The sequence below is a fragment of the Oenanthe melanoleuca genome, chromosome 1A, assembly GCF_029582105.1.
Source record: "Oenanthe melanoleuca isolate GR-GAL-2019-014 chromosome 1A, OMel1.0, whole genome shotgun sequence".
Taxonomy (NCBI): Eukaryota; Metazoa; Chordata; class Aves; order Passeriformes; family Muscicapidae; genus Oenanthe; species Oenanthe melanoleuca.
The window spans coordinates 25,473,350-25,493,979 of record NC_079334.1 but is presented as its reverse complement, the minus strand read 5'-3'; the positions used below and the strand labels follow the sequence as shown (position 1 = coordinate 25,493,979).

Sequence of the window (20,630 nt, the reverse complement as noted above, 5' to 3'; positions counted from 1 at the left end):
TATTTGAAACAAAAATGATTTCTAATACTAATTTTTTAGAATTAGTTTCTGAAATGTTAATGTTGTTATTTGCCTTCCACTTCTTTAAATGTGCGATATCTCCTAATTCGTTATGATACCACACATGATACATAGAGGAGAATCATCTACCACTCAGTTGTATTTGAGTTATTCTTGGGATTCAAGAGATGTGTGTAGATTAATTTACAAGTCCTACAAGTCAGCATATCAAACTAGTTCCATTCCTTGGGAGCATTATAAGCATGTCATATGAGTGATATGCATGCAAACCATGTATTTAATACAGGTCTACAGTATCTGGTGAGAACTTTGGAAGGTTCTGTTGCTCAAACAAGTGTGGTTATCCATAGTGGCAAACCAATTACTGCTGCTGCTTAACGATTGAAATTCCTATTTGGCTAGCCTCAAGCTTTCTGCTGAGATGGAGACTTTTTCTCTTCCCCTGATTCTGAAGCTGCTGCCTAGTTGTGTTCATACTAGGAGTTTTTATGCTTTCTTGTCGATGTACAAGCTACAATTTGGACACATAAATATTGTGTTCAGGGTTATGCTTGAACTACCCAGGATGTTTCCTGATTCATGTTCAGGACCTCCAGCAGCAAATAGCAGTACAGAGAAGAAATAGCCTGTCTGACTTGCTACTCACTTGAGACTATGCTCTGAATGTGACTATACTGATAATGTAATACTTAAATATGGCTATACTGTGGCTTAGCTGGTAAATTTTGGCACTGTTTGCTGTAGTTTCCTTCAGGAGCCTTACTGAACCTTTTGAATACCATTAATGCATTTCTTGCACTGTACCAGAGAGTAGCACTCTTGCTAGTTTTGCCTTGCATAGTATGGGATGTGGAATAGGAGTAAATCTTTGAAAGAGTGGATTGTGGATATGGTAGGACATCACTTGATGTAGGGCAAGCCATATTTTTGAAACTATATCTGTTACACTGGTGCACTTTTCTTCCCATTCCTACCTGAACTTTCTGATAACTGAGTTAAGTTGCTCTTTGCCCTGAGTAGTCTTCTTTCCTGTGAAAACCCAACATTTTAATTCTTCAGTTTACATGATTAATACAGATTTTTGAGAAGCTCATTAAGTGTAAAGTTATTCTGCATCTCAGAAGTCCTCATATGTAGATATGTTAAAACACAAGATAATAATTGGCTGTCAAATGACCTTACTAGTTGGTCATTGGTGTTCATCAAGTACATTCTGAAATCTATACAACATATTCAGTGTTAACTCTGAGTAACATATCTTTTTGAGAAATGTTATGATTTTGATTGTTCTTCAAAGATATCTTGAGTCCTTACTGTGTTTTCATATTAAGGACACCTTCAGCTACTGCTGAAGTATCTTAGACATTTAAATTCCTTTGTGATACTGAAACATGTTCCAGAGGACTTGATGTTTGACTGGGAGATACCATCTGCTCCAGTCAGCTGTAGCATATTTTCAGATGATATCTCACGTGTAGCGTAACAGTGCTGAGCTTCAAACTGAAAAATGGATCTTGATTTGTTTGGGGATGTACTCAGAAGACTATCAGGTCTGAGCACTTGGTGGCTCTTAGAGTAACATCATGCAACTATGAAGATAGATACACTTTTAACCTAAACCTTTTCTGCTGCTGTAGATTTTTCTCAGGTTATTTAGTATGACAGCTAGTTTTGTACTTTCATCATTAACACAGAACAGTTAGGAAAAAGTTCAGTTCATTTCTGTTGGGCTTGCACACTGAAACCTTTGCTTCTGGTAGTACAAGGCCTTAGTTCAACATACTGGTGAGCTTGAGCTTTGCTTCTTTGTCTTAAGTCTTTGTCTTAATTCACATCTCCTATACTCTTCTCATTTTTACTTCTTGATGTTTAGAAACTCTTCTTGCTTGAGGTATATTTTATGTACTTGTTTTTGTGCTTAGCATTGCTTTCTGTGTACAGTGTGAAACCTGACTTTTCAGTCTGAAAGAACCGGGACAGGTAAGCAATGTGGGACTGCTTTGAGGAGTAATCTGAGGCAGCGGACAGTGCACTGTAGCCTGCAAGACCCAGCTAAATTGTGCCTTTATAGCATGAATAGAGCAGTCTTTCTAAGTTACTCTGAGGATACTTGTACTTCTCCTGTATTCTTTTGAGATTAAAATATACAGTGTTATATCTGTGTTGGAGGAGTTATCTGTAGGGAGGGAGAGACTAAATTTCAAACTGGTGCATAAACATGGCAAGAATACTGTTAAGTCAGTGTGCATTAATTGTGTTGAAATCCGTCTCTTCACTACAAATTAACCATGTAAAGTTTGAGTAGTATAATAGTGTTACTGTCTTGAACTTAGTGGACCACTGCAACTACATTTGTATTTTGGTTTCTTACCTCAGTCTTGAGTAAATTTAACTACTCAGATCTGTATCAATAATACAGATAAATAATAAGACAATAAATACCAACTGCATGCCTTCATCCTGCTTACACTAAGCTCTTGTTAGTGAAATTTTAACAGGATGTGTTTGCTGTCATATTGCAGCTACTTATAATGTTACCAAATTGACTAGGCAGCTGGGTTAGAATGTGGTTGTTGCCCAAATCAATATTCTGTCTATAAATAGAAGAATTCCATTAAAATATGCAAAATGTTTACCTTTGCCAGGGGACTGAATATGCCTCTCTAATGTGGGTGGCCATAAGAGTCAGATCAGTAGAATAAAGAAACATTTGCATTAAAACATGGTGATTAATGGTTTTCAAAGGTGTTGTTTCTTTTATGGGTTGGTTTTAATGCTCTTTGTTATGTTTAGCCATATCCAGAAGATCCAGCAGTGTACAAACCACTCTCCCAGGAAGAGCTGCAGAGGATAAAAAATGAAAAGAAACAGAAGCAAAATGAGAGGAAACAGAAGATATCAGAGAATCGCAAACACTTGGCCAGTGTACGGGTTGTACAGAAGAACCTTGTCTTCGTGGTAGGGCTGTCTCAGCGCCTAGCAGATCCAGAGGTGAGCAGTTCACACTTGCAGACCTTGCTCTTAAATTGCTGCCATGAAACATTGGAATACCCTTGTGTCTCCCTGAATGGTACAAAATGAATTTGTGCTTAAAAGGCTGCTGCCATGAGGCCCCCCTCTTCTTAAGGGACATTAGCTTCCTTCTCCATAATAACGTCAATAAGTGTTTGTCTCTATTTTAAAGAGTACAGGTGTTCTGTTTTTTGGGGTTTTTTTATTTTTTTGGGAAGGGAGGAAGTTGTTCTTTGTTTAATAATGGGAGTTTGGTTTTAAGCTAAAAATAAGCATAAGGACTTTTCAGGTACTCATTTTCCTAGGTTGGATCTGCTGGCGCTGTACAGCTATGTCATGAATCACCAATTCTAAGATGGGAGCTTGGTTGGACTACAAAGAACTGATAATACAGTATCACACAGACCTGTAGGGACAGAAGAAAAAAGCCAACACTTGCAAGTATATACTAGGAAGAGTCATAAGGATTATGTCCTTAAGAAGTTATGGGGAAAGAGTTAATAAGAGGAAGACCCCTGGAAAAGTTGGCTTACTACTCTGCAGCATCAAAAATAAGGTTTTCATTTGAGAAAACTGATTATATTTAAAATGCTTTATTTACATCCATCATCAGTGATAGCTACAGGTGGCCAATGGAGTAAGTGCTAATGCATAGGAGTATCTTGAATTAGAATATGGAGGAATGTACTGCAGGATAAGATAGATGTCTTCAAAATTACGGTGATAAAATTGAATTTTAAGATTAAATTCATCAGACTAAATTATCTGAAGAAGTCTCAAACAGAAGTGGCTGTTTCTGAGGTCTCAGATATCATCTGTATTTTGGTAGACTGGTAAAGAACAAATGTAAAAAGCTGCTTTTAGTGATGGAGAAAGAAAGGAAGGATAAGGAGGGAAGAGAAAAAAAAAATCAAGTTAAAACTGATCTGGTGAAACATACTTAGTACAGTATGTACTAAAATATAGCAGCAAATATTGGTAAGCAACTGCCAGCACTGGCTTGGGGCTATTTGTCATTGAAAAATTCACTATGAATTTATTATTGAAATGTAATTTCTTTCACCAGATCGAGGATTTGTAATTAAGAAAAATAGTTGTAAATACAGTTGATTACTTTTTTTTTTTTTTTTTTTTTAAACACCTCAGATAGTTTTACACTGAATACTTGAAGTAACTAGGAATGGGTTTATTTCAGGGGTGGGGATGTGCTGTATTAGGTAGCAATATTCTCGATGACATACCAGAAAATCATGTATACTTAAGGAATTTGCATATAGCACAAGGTGACTTGATCTTCAAGAAACCTAGCCTGAGAAAGATGAGCTAAAAAGTATATGATCTATTCAAGTTTTCTACTTAAGCAGGCAAAAAACCCCGTCATAAATTAAGATTATTTGGAGTGGGAGCTTGGCTGCTATGTGCTGTTTCTGGAAAGAGGTCTGTGGATCATAATGGAGTACAGGTGGATCCTCTTCTGTTAACATGCTCTTAGGAGAATTGTGAAGGCTATGCTGTCATATTGTATGACAGCATATAATATGCAGGATGAATCCAGGATATAATCTGCTGTATGCTGGGGTAAAAGGGAGGTTTCTTTAGGGTTGTCACTCTCTTCTAGAATGATGCCTGGAGGGTGGGTGTTTCAAGAGTGTCTAGACCAAGTGAAGAGCAGTCAGAAGAGACCAGGGAATGACTGGTCGTCTATACACCATATCCTGTAGGTCTTTGGGATGTTCCAAGTGTGATGCTCTTAGTTCTTGAAGGCATTGGTGCTTGCTTGGGAAGGGAGATCCAAATTTAGTTCTTGGATCAGTACAGTTTAATTGCAGTATCCGATGCTAATATGAAGATGGAGCATAGGAAACAAATTTTTCTTTATAACCTCTCAGGTTATTTTCTAAAACTAGAAATGCTCTTATTTTGTCTAGCTTCAGTCTGAGTAGCCAGTACTTTTGTACCTTCTTCCATGGTAAAAATGGGGGGGAAAAAAGCTTTTGGTATAAATGAGTCCAATATGTTGCCAGTTTCATTGGCACACAGGTAATGTTTATTCAGCAGAGTTGCTTAATATGCTGGTGATGTTCTTGGTTTGTACAGGGTCCCTAAATGATGTATTAGTACTAATTCATTCCAGGAAGGGCAAGACAAGTATTTTTTTCCCTTTGTGGATGTGATAGTCACTCATTTCAACCTGATGTTGATTCTGAAATGTTTCTTCTTGTCCCTGGAAATTGTCCTTATTGTCTTCCTTTACTTAGTCCAGTCTTTGGAAAACTTGAGATTATCTTGAGCTAATTGGTTTACTCCCTTGTTCTTTGGAGTGTGGGGCATGGCAGTCAGGATTCAGCATCTTGTACCTAGTTTAAGGTGTATGGTTATTTGGAAACAAGAATGAATGTGATTTTTATTTTTTAAATCAAATTATAAAACACATTATACAGGAACTTTTTATGCTAAATTGAATATATTTTGCCAGGGTGGGATTTCTGTAATCAGAGTACTGAAAGAATTTTTTAAAATACAACACGAAATGTTAGATATTTGTCATTAAAGCTCTGCAGTGACAACAGTACTTCGTATTGCAAGTAACCATGTTTTTATGTGGGAAAAATGTTTGTTCTCTCCTTTTAGGAGTGACCTGATTTTTATTAGCTAAAGGTTTTAGCTGCAGTTTCACAGAAGAATAAGTACACCTTTGTTTGATTTATAACACTTGAACTTTCTTTTCTTGTAGGTTTTGAAACGACCAGAATATTTTGGGAAGTTTGGTAAAATACATAAAGTTGTCATTAATAACAGTACATCATATGCAGGTTCACAGGTAAGTCAGAGGTCTTAATTTTTTTTTTTTTTTTTTTTTAATTCCTTTAGAGAATACATGTATGCAGCGTGAATTTAGGGTTCCCTATTTCTGATTAAGCAATAGATAAGAGTGTAAAATGAAAAAAGCACCTTGCAAGAATCAAAGTACTGTTAAGTTACTGAGGCATTTTCCAACGAGACTCTCAAGGTTGGTTGCATTATTCAATATAGAAAGATTGAAAATTGGGAGACAGGATGAGAACCTGAGAGAAGCAGCAATATGGCATTTAGTCACTAATCTTCATTTTGGGGATAAAATACCTTTTAAGTATTTTTAGAACATTCATTCAACATACTGATGCATTTCTTCTTTTCTTCATTCTTTATGCATCACATACGAGTTTTTATGGCTTCTACCTTTTTTGTCAGTTTCTTGTTAAAAACATTAAGCCCTGAATATACCAGTTTATGAAGTGAATGGCTAAAAAGATGACTTAATAATCAGGTCTGTCTGGGGAGAGAAAAGCAAGTAAACAGTGTATGTTTTCTTCCTAGGGTCCAAGTGCCAGTGCATATGTAACCTACATCCGGTCAGAAGATGCCCTCAGAGCCATACAGTGCGTCAATAATGTGGTGGTAGACGGCAGAACACTTAAGGTGGTAATATTTCTAATATTTCTTGTGTGTGTTCTAGAACACTAATATTAGAGACTAGTATACATCATCAGTATACGGTCTTCACATTGTGTGGGTATGCTTGTATTGCTGAACAAGAATGTCCAGTGCATTGGCTTCTGACATCTTTTCCTGGTATTAATCTCAAAGTGGAAGTTCAGTGAGCATCCAGCACGCACAGTTTTGGTGGGTTAGCAGATACTATCTTTGTCTCAAACTTTGTTTTGAGAAGTTATCTCCTCCCCATGCTCGCAGTGGCTTTTTTATTGTGTAGCATACCAGTACAGTGTGAATGCCCACCGTTTGCTTTTATGGAACATTTCTGTAGTCCATGCGCTACACTTCTCAAAAGCTCCCTGGGAAATCAAAGTGTTTTCCTTTTGGTGTCTGTAAAACAGGTGTTCAGGCTGATTGGTGGCTATAGAAAATCTAGTTACTGTACTTTTCCTGGCCCTGTTACTTGTCTCCTTATGATTATGCAAATACTTACTGAGGCTCTTACTTAGGCATTTATTTAGATTGGATGAAAATAAAAATGCATCCTTATTATCTAATCCTCAAGAATATATAGATTTCTTACAAATGGACTTATTATTCCATCTGCATCAAAAATGCATAATGATGAAATTTTAAAATCTTGAGGTAGTTTTTTTTAGAATATACTATTTTTATCTTATATGGTTAAAGGCATTCTTAACCTCCAGTACTTACTTATTTTTTCTCTTCAGGCATCATTAGGTACAACAAAATATTGCAGTTATTTTCTAAAAAATATGCAGTGTCCAAAACCAGACTGCATGTATCTACATGAACTAGGTGATGAAGCAGCCAGTTTCACAAAAGAAGAAATGCAGGTAAGTGGAGTGATTGGGAAACACATGAAATGTGGCATGTATGTCTTACTATGATTTAGTCTAATATGTGTAATGTGTTTGAGTGTTATGGCAGCAATGAATTTTGAAATCCAAAAGGTGATTAACTAATTGAATATTGCAAAGAACAGTTAGTTCAATTTTTTTCATTGCATGCTGTTTTTTAAAGTCAGGAAGTCTAGTGAGTATTCATGAGGCAGAAAGATGGAGAGATACTCTTAGCCAAGAATTCAGATAACCTGAGCTAACTGCTTTCCCTTTTTTTATACTAAATTAAGGTAGTGTCATTTTAAACCTCTGTGAATGAAGTTAGTGCAGATTGGAGTTTTGCTGTAAAATTGGTGTGAACAGTTATCATGGATTAACTGTTGTGCTGTGTCTGACCATGCTCTCTGAATCCCAGTAATGCTTCTAGCCTTTGAATTGTTAAGAAGCCATTTGCAAATAAAATGTTGAGGGTAACTATAATAGCACATAAAATAAGATGCTGGGATTTTTTTTTTTTTTTTTACTATCTCAACATCAAAATGCTTGTCTAGGGTAGGGACCAAGTAAATGCATAGCTTTACTGTTTCAAATGCAGTGCATTCTGAGGTCTTTTGGTCTGCCTCCATCCTTCTACATGAGGTATGGTGAAACTTTTAAACTCAAGTATGCTAGCCTTGCATCCATGCTGTAATTTTTGCATGTGGTCTGTCTGTGAAACAGAGAGTCCCCACCCTTAGTGCCAGCACAAGTGCTGTTCTAGTAGAATTTTTTTGATGTGTTAGGCTGATGTAAGCCAGAGAATAAAGAAGAATGTCCATATCTATTAAATTCTTTCCACAAATTATTTCTGAGAGTTTCAGCAGATAATTGCAATAGAAGGTGAAACTCAAGGACAAGTTGTAAACCAGGCCACCTTCCTTGTTTGTTTCCCTGTATTTCTCCCACCACCTAATTCTGTTACATACATGTTTGAGGGTATGCTCCTGTCTAGTCTTTTTAGTTTTTTATAGACCTGTCAGCCATGAATTAATTTAATCCATTTTGAATGTATCGATACTGCCAACCCTTTAGTCTTTTGTGGCAGCAAGCCACAGAAATTCACTAGTTGTTTTGTAAAGTGCTTTCTTTTGCCTGTGTTAAACTGCTAACTAGTTAGTTTTGTCAAGTGTCCCTTCATCTTAGCTTTGTGTAGTGCTTGCTGAAAGCAAAACCCCTTATTCACCTTATTCTTTGCCTTTGTGATGTGGCAAAACTTTATTTAGTCTCTCCCAACTTTCTATCTGAATCATAGTTTCTGGTCTTTTAAACTTTTTTTAAAAGCAGTTGCTCCATTTTTGCGATGATATCTGTTGCCCTTCTCTATATTTTCTAGCTGTATCCTCCTTGAGATGAAAAGCTCAGATGCATGATGTGGGGGAAGCAAAGTTTAATTTATCAGTTCTCAGTGCATTATATGTAGTGTGATATGTGCTTTTTTTCATTTTGTTTTGGTTTATTTGAAGTGGCCTTCTTAGTGATGCCCAGCATACCTTTTATAGCTAGTTTATAATCAACTAACAGTTTCAGAGGTCTAGTGGCAGTAACCTCAGCATCGTTATTCTAAGCTGTAACAGCCAGTTCACATATCAGGAGTGGGTTACTATGGTCTAGATGCTTTTCCCTTATGTCATCTGACATGTCCTCGGTGAAGCTTATTTGCTGCCACCATTTGCTTGTTTGCTAGTTTCTCTGGGATTCTTTTGGAGCTCCTCATTATCAGCGTGGCAGTTTATTACCCAAAAAGCTTGATATTGTCAGCAAAGAACTTGGTTTTCAGTCCTTTCTCATGTGTGCTGATGGTATTGCATAGGACTGATGCCAGTCATCAGTCCTCATTGCTTCCTTCTGCACCCTGAGAGTTATACTTCAATTCACAGTCTCTTCCATGGCTGGTTAATAAATAACTGGTGTGAAACCTTATCAAAGACTTCTTTTAAAGTTTTGTGGAGCCTCTTTATTTATGCTTACTGACTCTATGTAGAATTCTTGTTAGTGATGTACGGTTTCCCTTTACAAAAGATATTAAGATTCAATCCCAGTGGCTTGGGTTTATCTGTGAACTTGTGTTTTTAAAAATCGTTACTGTTATTATTATTATTATTACCTTGTAATTTTTGGAAGGATGTAGGTTTACTTAGCAGCCTGTAGTTCACAGAATCTTTTCTGCAGCTCTTTTTGTAGAAGTCATTGGCAAACTGTCAGTCCTCTGGCCTGACTTCTAGTTAAAATTGATAGGCTATGTACATTGGCCAAGATTTAATTTTCATGTATGAGTTTCTTCAGAAGTCTCAAGTGGATTTTTACATCATCTTGGTGACTTACATGAATCTTCCTTCCCTGTTCCATATTATATTGCTTAAACTTTTTTTCTTTTTTTTTTAATTTCATACTGTTATCTTAGGAGTAGTTGGAAGTATGCTAAGTATGTTGTTCTTTCAGTGTGCCAGCTTTTCTGCATTTGGGTTAGTGTCATTGAATTTCTAGGTCCATTTAATGAGATTGAATGTTCATTATTGCAGACTTTGACTCTGTATTTTAAAAGAAATTGCCAGTGGATGAATTTGTATTCTAGGTTAAATAATTAATAGATCTAAATATTGTGGCAAACTAAAAAAAATTGGTAGAACTCCAGGAAGTCTTGGAAAGTGAAATTGGGAATTTTAGGTGAATTGGAGATGCCAAGTTTGGCCTCTAGGTTGTCTGTTATAAATAAAACACAATTACTGCAAGCTCTATATAGGATTTTAATCTTGTTTCTTTCTTGCATTTATGTGGCAAGTAAATGAACTTAAGACTGACTTCTGATGTACCTGGCCATGATATTCAGTCTTTAGTCATTGAAGCAAATTGAGAGATCCAGAGAGGCTTCTTCTAACTCAGCTGCTTAATGTTTGAAAATTTTTCATTGTTCAAATCTGTGCATCAATCTAGTTGCTACAGTCATAGTTGGATGGTGAAAGAAGCATTTCCAGGGTGCAGAATATCTAAAGGTTAGCTTTTAGGTGAGCCATACTGTAGAACCACACTGTAGCAGCTTGGGTGTAGACACTGACCAAGTGAGTAAAATAATGCATACACCAGATGTTTCAATCCTTCTTGAGAGGTGTTGAAGTTGACTACATAAGGACATGTTCAGAGTAAAAAAGTAATGGAGAACTGGAGAATTAATTAGCGAAAGAATGGAGGCATTGGTAGGGTTTGACCTGGAGTATTCCAGTGAGATATGCAGTTGGCCTTATACAGGTACTCATAAGGAGAATATAATTTATAAACAGTACATTTTTTTGTATTTTGTCTATTCATGCTTAATTAAAAAAAACAAACAAAAAAGCCCCACAAGTTATATGTTTCTTTTAGGCCCTAAAATTTTTGTAGGGCTATGTCCACATTGAACTAATTCCATTCTTGTTCCAACAAAATATTAAGGAATTAATTAATGTTAAAAAAAGTTAAATTTTATATGTACAAGTAGTGTGTGAGAGCTTCTAAATCAGTACTGAATATGTGATAGATAATAATAACTTCAGTGTTTCAGACTAAGATTCAGGAGACCTGACCATAAATCTTGGCAGTTGTTTCCTTTGCTAGAGGCCATCTTCTAGTATTTGGAAACAGTAGAGAAAACGTAGTGACAACTTCAAATTCACTGTTTTATTTTGTATCTTGATTCAACTCAAAACAATACTCAACTCGCAAGTAGTAATTCTTAGGTTGGGGTGTCATAACAACCTACAAAAACCATGAGTGCTAATCTTGAATTTCAGATGTTGCTTTAAAATGCTGGGGGTAGGGAGTAGATCTTGCTGCTTTTGTTTTATATATTAAGCCACACAAGGTTATCTGCAAGCTAGACTGAAAAATGCTCTCTTCCTTCACTTGCCAGATTTTAGTACTCTGGAGTTAGATTGGACCTCCACAGTTTCTGAAAGCAAGAAGTTTTTCTCAATTGATTCAATTCGCTGAAAGAATATTTCAATTTTTCACTTACTAAAAAGTGATTTATCAGTTATTGCTTAGAATATATGGCTTACCATGTCATACACCTCACCTGTTTTGTTAAGCCAGTATAAAGTTACTTTCATTTTGGAAGATCTTTTTGTTTACAAGGAATTCTTTGCTCTTTCCCATCTTCTGAAAAGCTTAGTATGGTTGAAGTATGAAATGCAGATTGCCTTGGAGATACCACTGTTGGTAATTTCTGTGGTGTATTTATGAAGCTCTTGATCAGAACTGAGGAGCAAGTTCTGATAAGGTTGTAGGTGCTTTTCTGCTTTAAAAGTCTCAAAAAATTGTGAATAGGTAGCTACATCCAAATGATTTCTAGGGAAGCTTCTCAGCAGCTGTTGGGGTCATATCTGTGCTGAGAGTGAGAAGTACTATTTTGTTTGACAGGAGTGACCTGTTAAGTTATAAAGGCTAAATTACTAAGCTTTGGGACACATTATCTATATGGGCATGTTATGTACAATATTTGTGTTATATGAGAAATTGTAACTATAAATATATATTAAACCAGTATTCATTCATTGTGAGTTTCTCTTTCCTTAGGCGGGTAAGCACCAGGAATATGAACAGAAACTACTGCAAGAATTATACAAATTAAACCCCAACTTTCTCCAATTATCTACGGGTACAGTTGACAAGAACAAGAACAAAGTGACAGCACTGCAGAGGTATGATGCATAAGTAGTGATGCTGGACTGCCTGGTTATTCTTTCTGGCTATTCCAAAGAAAAGTTTTATTCCTATTTGATCTCCCAAATTGCCTGCTGGTTTTAGCACCTATTATATGATAAAATATGGTAGGTTTTCTCTGTGGAGAGATGTACTGTTTAGGAGTGGTATTCTCCAATGTAGGTGTTCCCTCTGAAGCCACTCCACACTCCTCTCCCTTGCCCTCCTCTATACCAAGCAGGAGAGGAGAATTAGAGGCACAGAAGGTAAAGATCAGAACAATTTACTGGAAACAGCAGTGAGATAAGAAAACAAGTACTAATAGCAGCAACAGAAAGGACAGAGGGCACAGGAGTCAAATGGTTCACAAGCGATTGCTCACCCCACAGTACTCCCACTTCCTCTGTAGGCTATGCTGACCCATAAAAGAGCTCTTCCCCAGTCCCCAGAAAATGACTTAAGGTGGTATAGAATTGATGCCTCCTTGTCCTAGCCATGCCTTCCTGGCTACTGAAAAAATTAATCCTGTCCTGGCCAGAACCAGGACACAGGCACCACTTTTTTCTGAAATAGTGTGTGTGTCTTAGGAACGAAACGTGTTTCTGCATTTGGATCAGTAGTTCAGAACAAGGATATTCTGAAAGAAGATATTTTATTTTCTATTTGTAAAACCAAATGTATTTGTTAAAGGCCAGATGTCTACTTTCTTGGTATGGTTCATTATAAATGCAGTCTGTACTTTTATATCTGAGATACCTTATAACCTTAATATATTTTTTTACATCATGATTTATAGTTCATATATTTATTATGTTGTAATTGCAGATATTACTTACTTATTATGGCTTGCTAAAATGATGTTCTGTTGAAGTAGTTTGTTCAGTAAGTTGTGAAAAGATTTTTCCGTGTGAGTTTATAGTCACACAAAGATAAATGAAAGTGTAAGGTTACCAGTCCTTAATTATTCATTTAAATGTCTTACTTAAGATAAAGCAATAAAAACTGTTGACTATTTCTTCCACTGCTTTTTGGATAAAGCAGGTGAGCAGAGTGGAATGTAAAAGATTGCACTTCATATGTACCTTGGCCTTGTATTCAGGGTTTGTGTTGTGTGCCAGTTCATGCACCTGCTGAATTTTTCAGACAATAGTTTGCCAGTGACAGCATGGCTGCACAACTGTCTAAGGAAGAAGGTGGATACTGTATCTAAAATACTGTCAATGGATCTTCAATGATCAGAATGCAATTCTGAGAACTGGTATTCTAGCTAGTGTACTGGGATTATTTTCTTTTATTTCTGGAGGCAGTTTCATAGGCACTTTGACTGCAAGTGGTCAGGACTTCCAGAAGGATCTTTTTCTTAAGGACAGAGCTTCTTATTTCTCAGGCACTGGTTCAATATTGACTTCAAAGGTAAAGTGCAGCAAGCAAAACAAATACACCACTTCTTGAATTTGGGTACTGATTGTTTTATGTTTGAAATCTGAACTAAATTCAAATTTTAATTTGAAACCTAATTAGATCCCAGCAAAATAAATTATACCAGTAAAGGGAGAATGCACTATCTGAAACTGCAGCAAACTTTCAAGCCTTTAGGAAGCAATTAGGAGTTGGAGCTTGGCCAGTCTATGGTGCTAACATTTAGCACTTACGGAAAAAATGGCATGTTACTCTAAAGGCAGCAAATGGTAATTTCTAGAGGTAATTTCTCTTGTCAGTTTAACAGCATAATCACAGCTTGGACTCTGTTCTTTGCTAATGCCCAGGTACAAACTTTAGGGTTGAAAAGTGAATTTCTTTCAGCTGAGATTTTGACATGTTTTGTCAAGACCCTCCATCAGTATAAAATGCAGCTTTTGCACTGGTGAATGCACATTGTTCTTTCACTGTTTCTGTCCAACTGGGTTCTTGTAGGATTATTTATGTAGGAGTCATTGATATGGTATTCATATTTCTAGCAGTTTGTCACAGCCTCTGACATCTCTCAAGTGGTTCTTGTGTTTCTGGGGTGCAGAATTTGTTTCATGATGGAATGGAACTGAAGTTGAGTTCGAAGTAGTAGATGCTTAATTAAAAGTACCCAGGAAATAAACTCTGATAATTGTTTTTCCACAGTTGTTTTAATTTGAAGGGTCCTACCTGCAGACCTTTTCTTCCTGCTGGAGAAAGCTGTTAAAATCTCCTAGGACCATTCATCTCTTAGTATGGATAAGTCACGGTGACTGTTCTCTTAAAATTGGACATATCTTCCACATTTAAAACAAATCAACCTTTTTATTTTCTTGATGACATTTTTCTGAAGAACTGGAATGATTGTTTTCATATCCTACAAGAAGAACCAAGCACATGCTGATCTTTTAGAGAACAGCCCTTCAGAGACATGCAGCCTGAATTTAACTACAACAAAAAAAATCCCCACATGCACAAAACCCCCCCACCTCAAAATATGAACCAATTTGTCTCTCTTTACCTTTCTCCTTGGATGCAAAACTGGCATTTTCAAGTTAGTTTTAGTATGGAGATGGCTTTGTGCTGTAGTGAACATAAATTTGGATATTTAAAATAAATCTGTTAATGGATTGACAATTTTGATATATCTAGATTTCAGTTCATTTTTGTACCAGTGAGGCTATTAATGGCAGATAATTCTGCTGCTGCTCTCTCTTCATTCCCTGGTGTTCTGTATCTGATCAGCTCACTAGCTCTAACTTAGTACAAGTGTGTGCAAAGCCAAGATGAGATCTGTAAATCAGGTCAAGGTACTTGTCTATGTATGTATTGTATGCATAGTTAAGAAAAGATGGATACAGAATAGCAAATCTTAAAATACTGAGATTTGAGGGGATCTACTATTACTAATTTTATCTGAATAGAAGTAGGAAATGTTTCTGTTGCTATAAGCATTTACTGAAATTTCCAGATTCTGATGTGAAATTAGTAAATTGACCTAAAGATGTAGAGTAAATGTTGGACCAGGTAATTGGAACATACTAATGTAGGGGGCATCAGGAGGGACATGTATGTTAAAACATTTTTTTGGTGAAAGCTGCTTCCTTATGAGGACAGGACTTGGACACTAAAACCAGCTCCTAATAGAAGCAAATGAAAAGCTACAGGTAATGTAGAAGAACTTGGGTATTGATTGAAAGAGATCTTTTATAATAAGATTGCAGGTTTAGCAGACAGCACTGTATTTGAATCCATTTGGTTATAGAGTATATTCCGTTTTGCTTAAATCTGTACAGAATGTAAGTACAGCAAAAATTTGGGCTTTGAGTCTTGAACTTTTTTCAGTTCTAATGTTCACTCTAAAATGAAATTTAGTACTACTTTATAGAAGGGAAGTAATTATGGCTTTAAACTAGAAATGAAGGGAGCAGTAACTTGAACAGTGTGCTTGTCTGGCCGGTCTCATGGTCTGTTAGTAAAGCTGCGGACTCCTGTGTAGGTGTAAAACATAAAACTTCGTCTGTTGTGGCCAGGCTTGATAGAACCTGGGATATAAAACATATTTTAAAAAGAATTGCTTAGCTCATGACTTACGGAACTTAAAAATAGTTATGGGCTAAAAGCAAGTAATTCTAAATGAGGTATGCAGAGGTCTGGACACTTGAACTGTTGATGGCATTTTTCATTTTTATTTACTTTTTTTTGTTTTCCCTCTCCCTCAAATGGGCAAGTTTGGGCTTGAGGATTGGCAAAGCAACTATCCATTCAGGAAAGAAAACAGAATTCCCTCTGGTTTTCTCTCTACCCTTCCTATGCCACTAATTATTTTTTCAAGTCATCACCATTTAAAATCTGAAAAATAATATCCAGATAAATCTATTCTTATGGATTGTCTGGCACAAGCATTTATTTCCCCAGTGTTTACAATTTTTAAAACACTTTCTTCATAACTTGAACTCTTCTATTTTTTTTTTTTTTTTATTTTATTTTACTCTTGCCTTTTTCCAGACCCAACAGTAATAACAAAGATGCCTGGCCATCATTACAGAGTTCAAGTAAATCAGCCAACGGTTTAACAATGGAACACAGGAAAACGCCTCCTATATTAGAAAATGGCACAGACCCAGAACACATGACTCCAGATGGTGCAGACTCAGATTTCGGGTAATTGTGCTGCCTTTTATACTTCAGATAGCTTGCTTTCTCTCTCACTGATTGGTGTGGAGGGAATTATTCCTCAGTCTCTCTGGTTGGAGAGCTGGATAAAAATCCTGATCAGGTCACAGAAAACTGGGCTTAATATAGCCCATGTTAAAAGGACTGATTGGCAGACTGTGCAGGAGAACCCTAACAAGAAATTAATAAGTGACAGTACAGGTAATGGCTAAGGGGAGCAGAATAACCAGGGGATCAACAGCTTCTATAGCTGCACAGTCCCAGTCAGAGCTGAGCCCTTCCTTTTTTTCTATAAAAAAGCTTCCACAAAAGTAACATGCTATTTGCTGTACATCAGGAGGCTTGTCATTTGGAAAAGCTTCAATAGAGGGAAGTTAAATGCTAGGGCTAAAGTATCTGTCATTTCCTTCCAGTGATGTGTTCCAGAAACACAGCACAGAGGAAAGGGTTTCCCAATTACCACTTAGAGGGACAACAGGCCAGCAGATTCAACTGAGGCTTCTTTGTGTAGAGGAAGTAATTAATCTGTTTACAATAATCTCTTATTGCCAGCCAACATTTTTTCTTTTTTGATGCCCTTCTTGAATAGAACTGGTGTCCTCTTCCACCTTATGCATCACTTGCAGTTACAATCTTAAGTCTCTAGTCATGCTGGTTTGCTCTTTAAGTAATAAACATTAGGCTCATTCAAAGGTTGGATTGGAAAAATGCAAGGTAAACCCTAGTATTTCAAGCAGTGGTGCTGCTGATTAGGTAGACACCCTTCATTTCTAATCAATATTGAACCAATGCAGTAAAATAGAGAGTGGTGTTGAAAGTGGTACCTTCTTATTGGGCTAAATAGCAGTCCCACTGAGGAGCAGTCAGAGAGCCTGTGAATTGCATCTCAGTAGTGATGTGCAATTCTTTTTTTATCCTGAGAAGAATGTATTTAATGTAAATAAAAATATTGTAGTCAATAGATAATAAGCCTAATTAATTCCTGAGGACTGGAAAACTTGTCTTGCAAATAAAGGCTCCTTAGGCAGGTTCAAGTATAATAAACATTTTCATCATTTAGATTGTCAGTAAAAGTTGTCTTACTCATAGCTTTTTGAACTGTTAGCTCTGTAGGAAAAGAATTTGACTGAATATCACTTCTTCAATCAGAATTGGTTGTGTAATAAAGAGTCTACACCAAGCTTCCTTGGTATAGGTATTTAGAAATTACTAATCAAAAGCAGTGTATTTCAAATGGAAGAGCTTTTTTTCATACTGTTGGATCACTAACTAGAGAGTATTTGTAAATCTTCACTGGTGTAACACAGTGATTTTTTTTTTTTTTCCTTTTATAGTCATAAATATTTCAGCTTAATTTATCTGTTTGAGATATTGGGTCAACCAATTCTCTTTTTTCACTAAAAATGTATTGATGATTACTCTTAGAGAGTTTCTTTTAATTCTGCTGGGTTTCAGTTAATCATTTTGGGTTGAGGGGAGAAATTACAAGTGGAAGAAATCTTATGAATTGTTGATGTTACTGTATGGCTGTATGCAGTAATTAAACTTTACAGCAGCAGGGGCTATTTGAAAGCAAGATGTGTCTAGAATCTGAAGTCTGCACCTGATTAAAGTAAATTGTTACATATATTTTTCAATGTTGTGATTGTAATTTGACTTGCATCACATTGTGGCCTCTTAATGGAACTGAAATTCATGTTCTTACTTTTGATACTTATTTGTAGAATCCGTGTATTGGCCTGCGTAGCCTGATGCTTGTGCATCTTTCCTTGTGGGGAGATGGAAGAGTACCTTGAAGTTGCAAAGCAAATATTTTAGTGTGAACTTCAATAATACCATTTCTTTAGTGAGGTATTTAGTGTGAGGCAACTCACAGATGCCCGTAAGAATGTTGAATCCTGAGATGTGCCATTTCAGCTAAGTCACAATAATTTGCAGCGAATGGATTTCTGAGGTGGTTTTCTGCTGTGTCTTATATTATCCTTATTTTTGGCAGTTTTTAATGCTATGTTTTGTTTTTCACCCCTTCTGTCATCTCAAAACTCAGGTTTTTTTTAACTTGGGTCTAATGTCTGCAAGTTAAAATCTTAATGACTGATGGGAAGATTAACTTGCCACCACAACTAAATTGTTAATTTAATGTTTTATCTCTCCAAGATTTATTTAGGATTTGTAGGGAAACTGAAGACTTGGGTGTTTGGAAAATAGGTATTTTCCAGTTTCTTTACAGTAGTATCAGTAGTAGTAGATGGAACTGACTGTTACAAAATACTGTCATAGCATAGAGTTCTGGGGTTTTGTATGGCATAGAGTTGCTATGAACACTCAAAGTTCCTTTTGTTCCTTACGGCAGTCAGCAAGTAGAATGGAGAGTGATGAAAGGAAGTATTACAGTATATGACAAATGATTGGAATGCTTATGATTAAAAAAGCAGTCTCATAAAAAATAAGTGGACTTTTTCCCTTAATTCCTACTTCTTAATTTTTGTCTTTATTTTAAAGCTTTTCTTCCACTACAAAAGCAAATGTTGATTTTTCCCATTAGCTACTTGAGTCTCTTACTGTCTTTTTCCCTCCCACTTTTGCAGCCCTATCGATAAACCTTCAGATTCCCTCAGTATAGGAAATGGTGACAGCTCTCAGCAGGTAAGACACAAAGATAAGTGCTCTGAAAGTAACAAGTGGGTTTGAGGACTTAGTGCAACTGGCAGTTGGAGAAGCAAGTATTTTCTGAAGTAGCATAATTGGGCATTGGAATGCCTAGGAGGTGGTGGAGTCTCTTCTCTGGAAGTGTCTAAGAAAAGACTGGATGTGGCACTTAGTGCCATGGTCTAGTTGATAAGGTGGTGTTTAGTCATAGGTTGGACTCTGTGATTTCAGAGGTCTTTTTCCACTCTGATTTTGTAATAATTTTAAAATGCTATTGCTAAATTGATTTTTTTTGTTTAACCTTGTGCTGATCTATATATTAACAAACCTAATTGAGGCTAGAAGTTCTGAGGAAACTTTTCATCTAAGTTAGTGCAGAATATTTTATATATAAACTCACGTCCTAATTTTTCTCTTTCTCTCTTGTTTGTAGATAACAAACAGTGACACGCCTTCACCACCACCTGGTTTAACAAAACCCAATCCAGTTATACCCATCAGTTCATCTAATCACAGTGCACGGTCTCCTTTTGAAGGGGCTGTAACAGAATCACAGTCACTCTTCTCTGACAACTTCCGGCACCCTAACCCCATCCCTAGTGGGCTTCCTCCATTCCCCAGCTCTCCACAGACTTCAAGTGACTGGCCCACAGCACCAGAACCACAGAGCCTCTTCACATCAGGTACATCCACAGGTTACATGGCTGGGTATTGCTTGCTTTTGCAGTTGCTTAAAACTTGTACAGAGTTGTACAGAGCTTAAAACTCTGTAGAACCTGAAACTTAAGGACATGTTCCATACTGTGTTTTTTCCCCTTACAAATGGTTAAAATTTGTCACTTAACTGCAGATGAATTGCACTGTCCTAAGGGTTTCTTCTTAAAGAAACTTTGCAGAGCTTTCAAGCTGCCTGGCTTAATTGTCAGAGTGCTTATTTTAGTTTTTCTTAGCAACATACATAGGATGTGACATGTATGCTTTAATATTTAGTGTTAACAGGTTTTTACTGAGAGTGGGGGAAATGCATGGTATCAGTATATATTGGTGTGATAATCTGTAGTTCTAATATCAGAAGTTGTTCTGTGGAATTCAGAATTTTCTTAGTATCCTGAATAGTTATGTGAAGGTTTCTAATCTTTGAGGTGAAGTTCTGTAAATTCAGGCAAGTTATGTTTAATTTCATTAGCTGAAAAATACCTGTATTTTCCAGGTACTCTTCTATGAAATATCTTGTTATATGCATGAAACATCATTTTAGTTGTAATTATATAGTCTTCGGAATGGTTAACAGTATTTAAGAGCTCACAAATTATAAGTCTGTTAAAAAACTAGATGAAACAATATCAGTAAAAAATTGAATGTAAATAATGTTATAATATAGTTAATTTACTTAGTGATGAGTCATCTTTTGATGTTTATCTTGCACCTGTATAACATAATTGTTTGTAAACAATATTTATTGCCAAGGAAATTCCTTTCTGCTAGGGCACTTGATGTACCAGTGTTGTGAGGATTAAGTAGCAGTGAGAGACAATTTCCAGGTGATAGAGATCATAGTTAATATAAAGCATATGGTTGCTGTTTAAATAAGAATGCAAAGGACAAGTTCTTGTTGGTCTAGCAACTCTTACCATCATGGATTTTAGAATGAAAATAGAAGTGTAGATTTCTTCTTTGAAAGAATACTGATACCTCTTAAAGTGGCAGACCACATCCCTACCAGCAGAGGGAGTTAATGTAGTGATGCTATCCTGTACTTAGCAGCTTGTTTGA

General features: G+C 36.3%; 1 protein-coding gene across 5 annotated transcripts in view; it reads left to right on the top strand.

Annotated features, from left to right (window-relative positions):
* Nucleotides 1-20,630, top strand: part of CNOT4 (CCR4-NOT transcription complex subunit 4) — a 75,581-nt gene that overhangs the window by 37,204 nt on the left and 17,747 nt on the right. For 3 of the 5 annotated variants that reach the window (XM_056516228.1, XM_056516221.1, XM_056516241.1), the window contains exons 3-10: nucleotides 2,815-3,012; nucleotides 5,768-5,854; nucleotides 6,391-6,492; nucleotides 7,239-7,364; nucleotides 11,958-12,082; nucleotides 16,041-16,196; nucleotides 18,797-18,854; nucleotides 19,291-19,540. In XM_056516228.1, coding sequence (XP_056372203.1) covers nucleotides 2,815-3,012; nucleotides 5,768-5,854; nucleotides 6,391-6,492; nucleotides 7,239-7,364; nucleotides 11,958-12,082; nucleotides 16,041-16,196; nucleotides 18,797-18,854; nucleotides 19,291-19,540 — 1,102 coding nt within the window. The remainder of the gene's footprint in view (nucleotides 1-2,814; nucleotides 3,013-5,767; nucleotides 5,855-6,390; nucleotides 6,493-7,238; nucleotides 7,365-11,957; nucleotides 12,083-16,040; nucleotides 16,197-18,796; nucleotides 18,855-19,290; nucleotides 19,541-20,630) is intronic. The other 2 variants (XM_056516235.1, XM_056516226.1) reach the window with 1 other exon arrangement.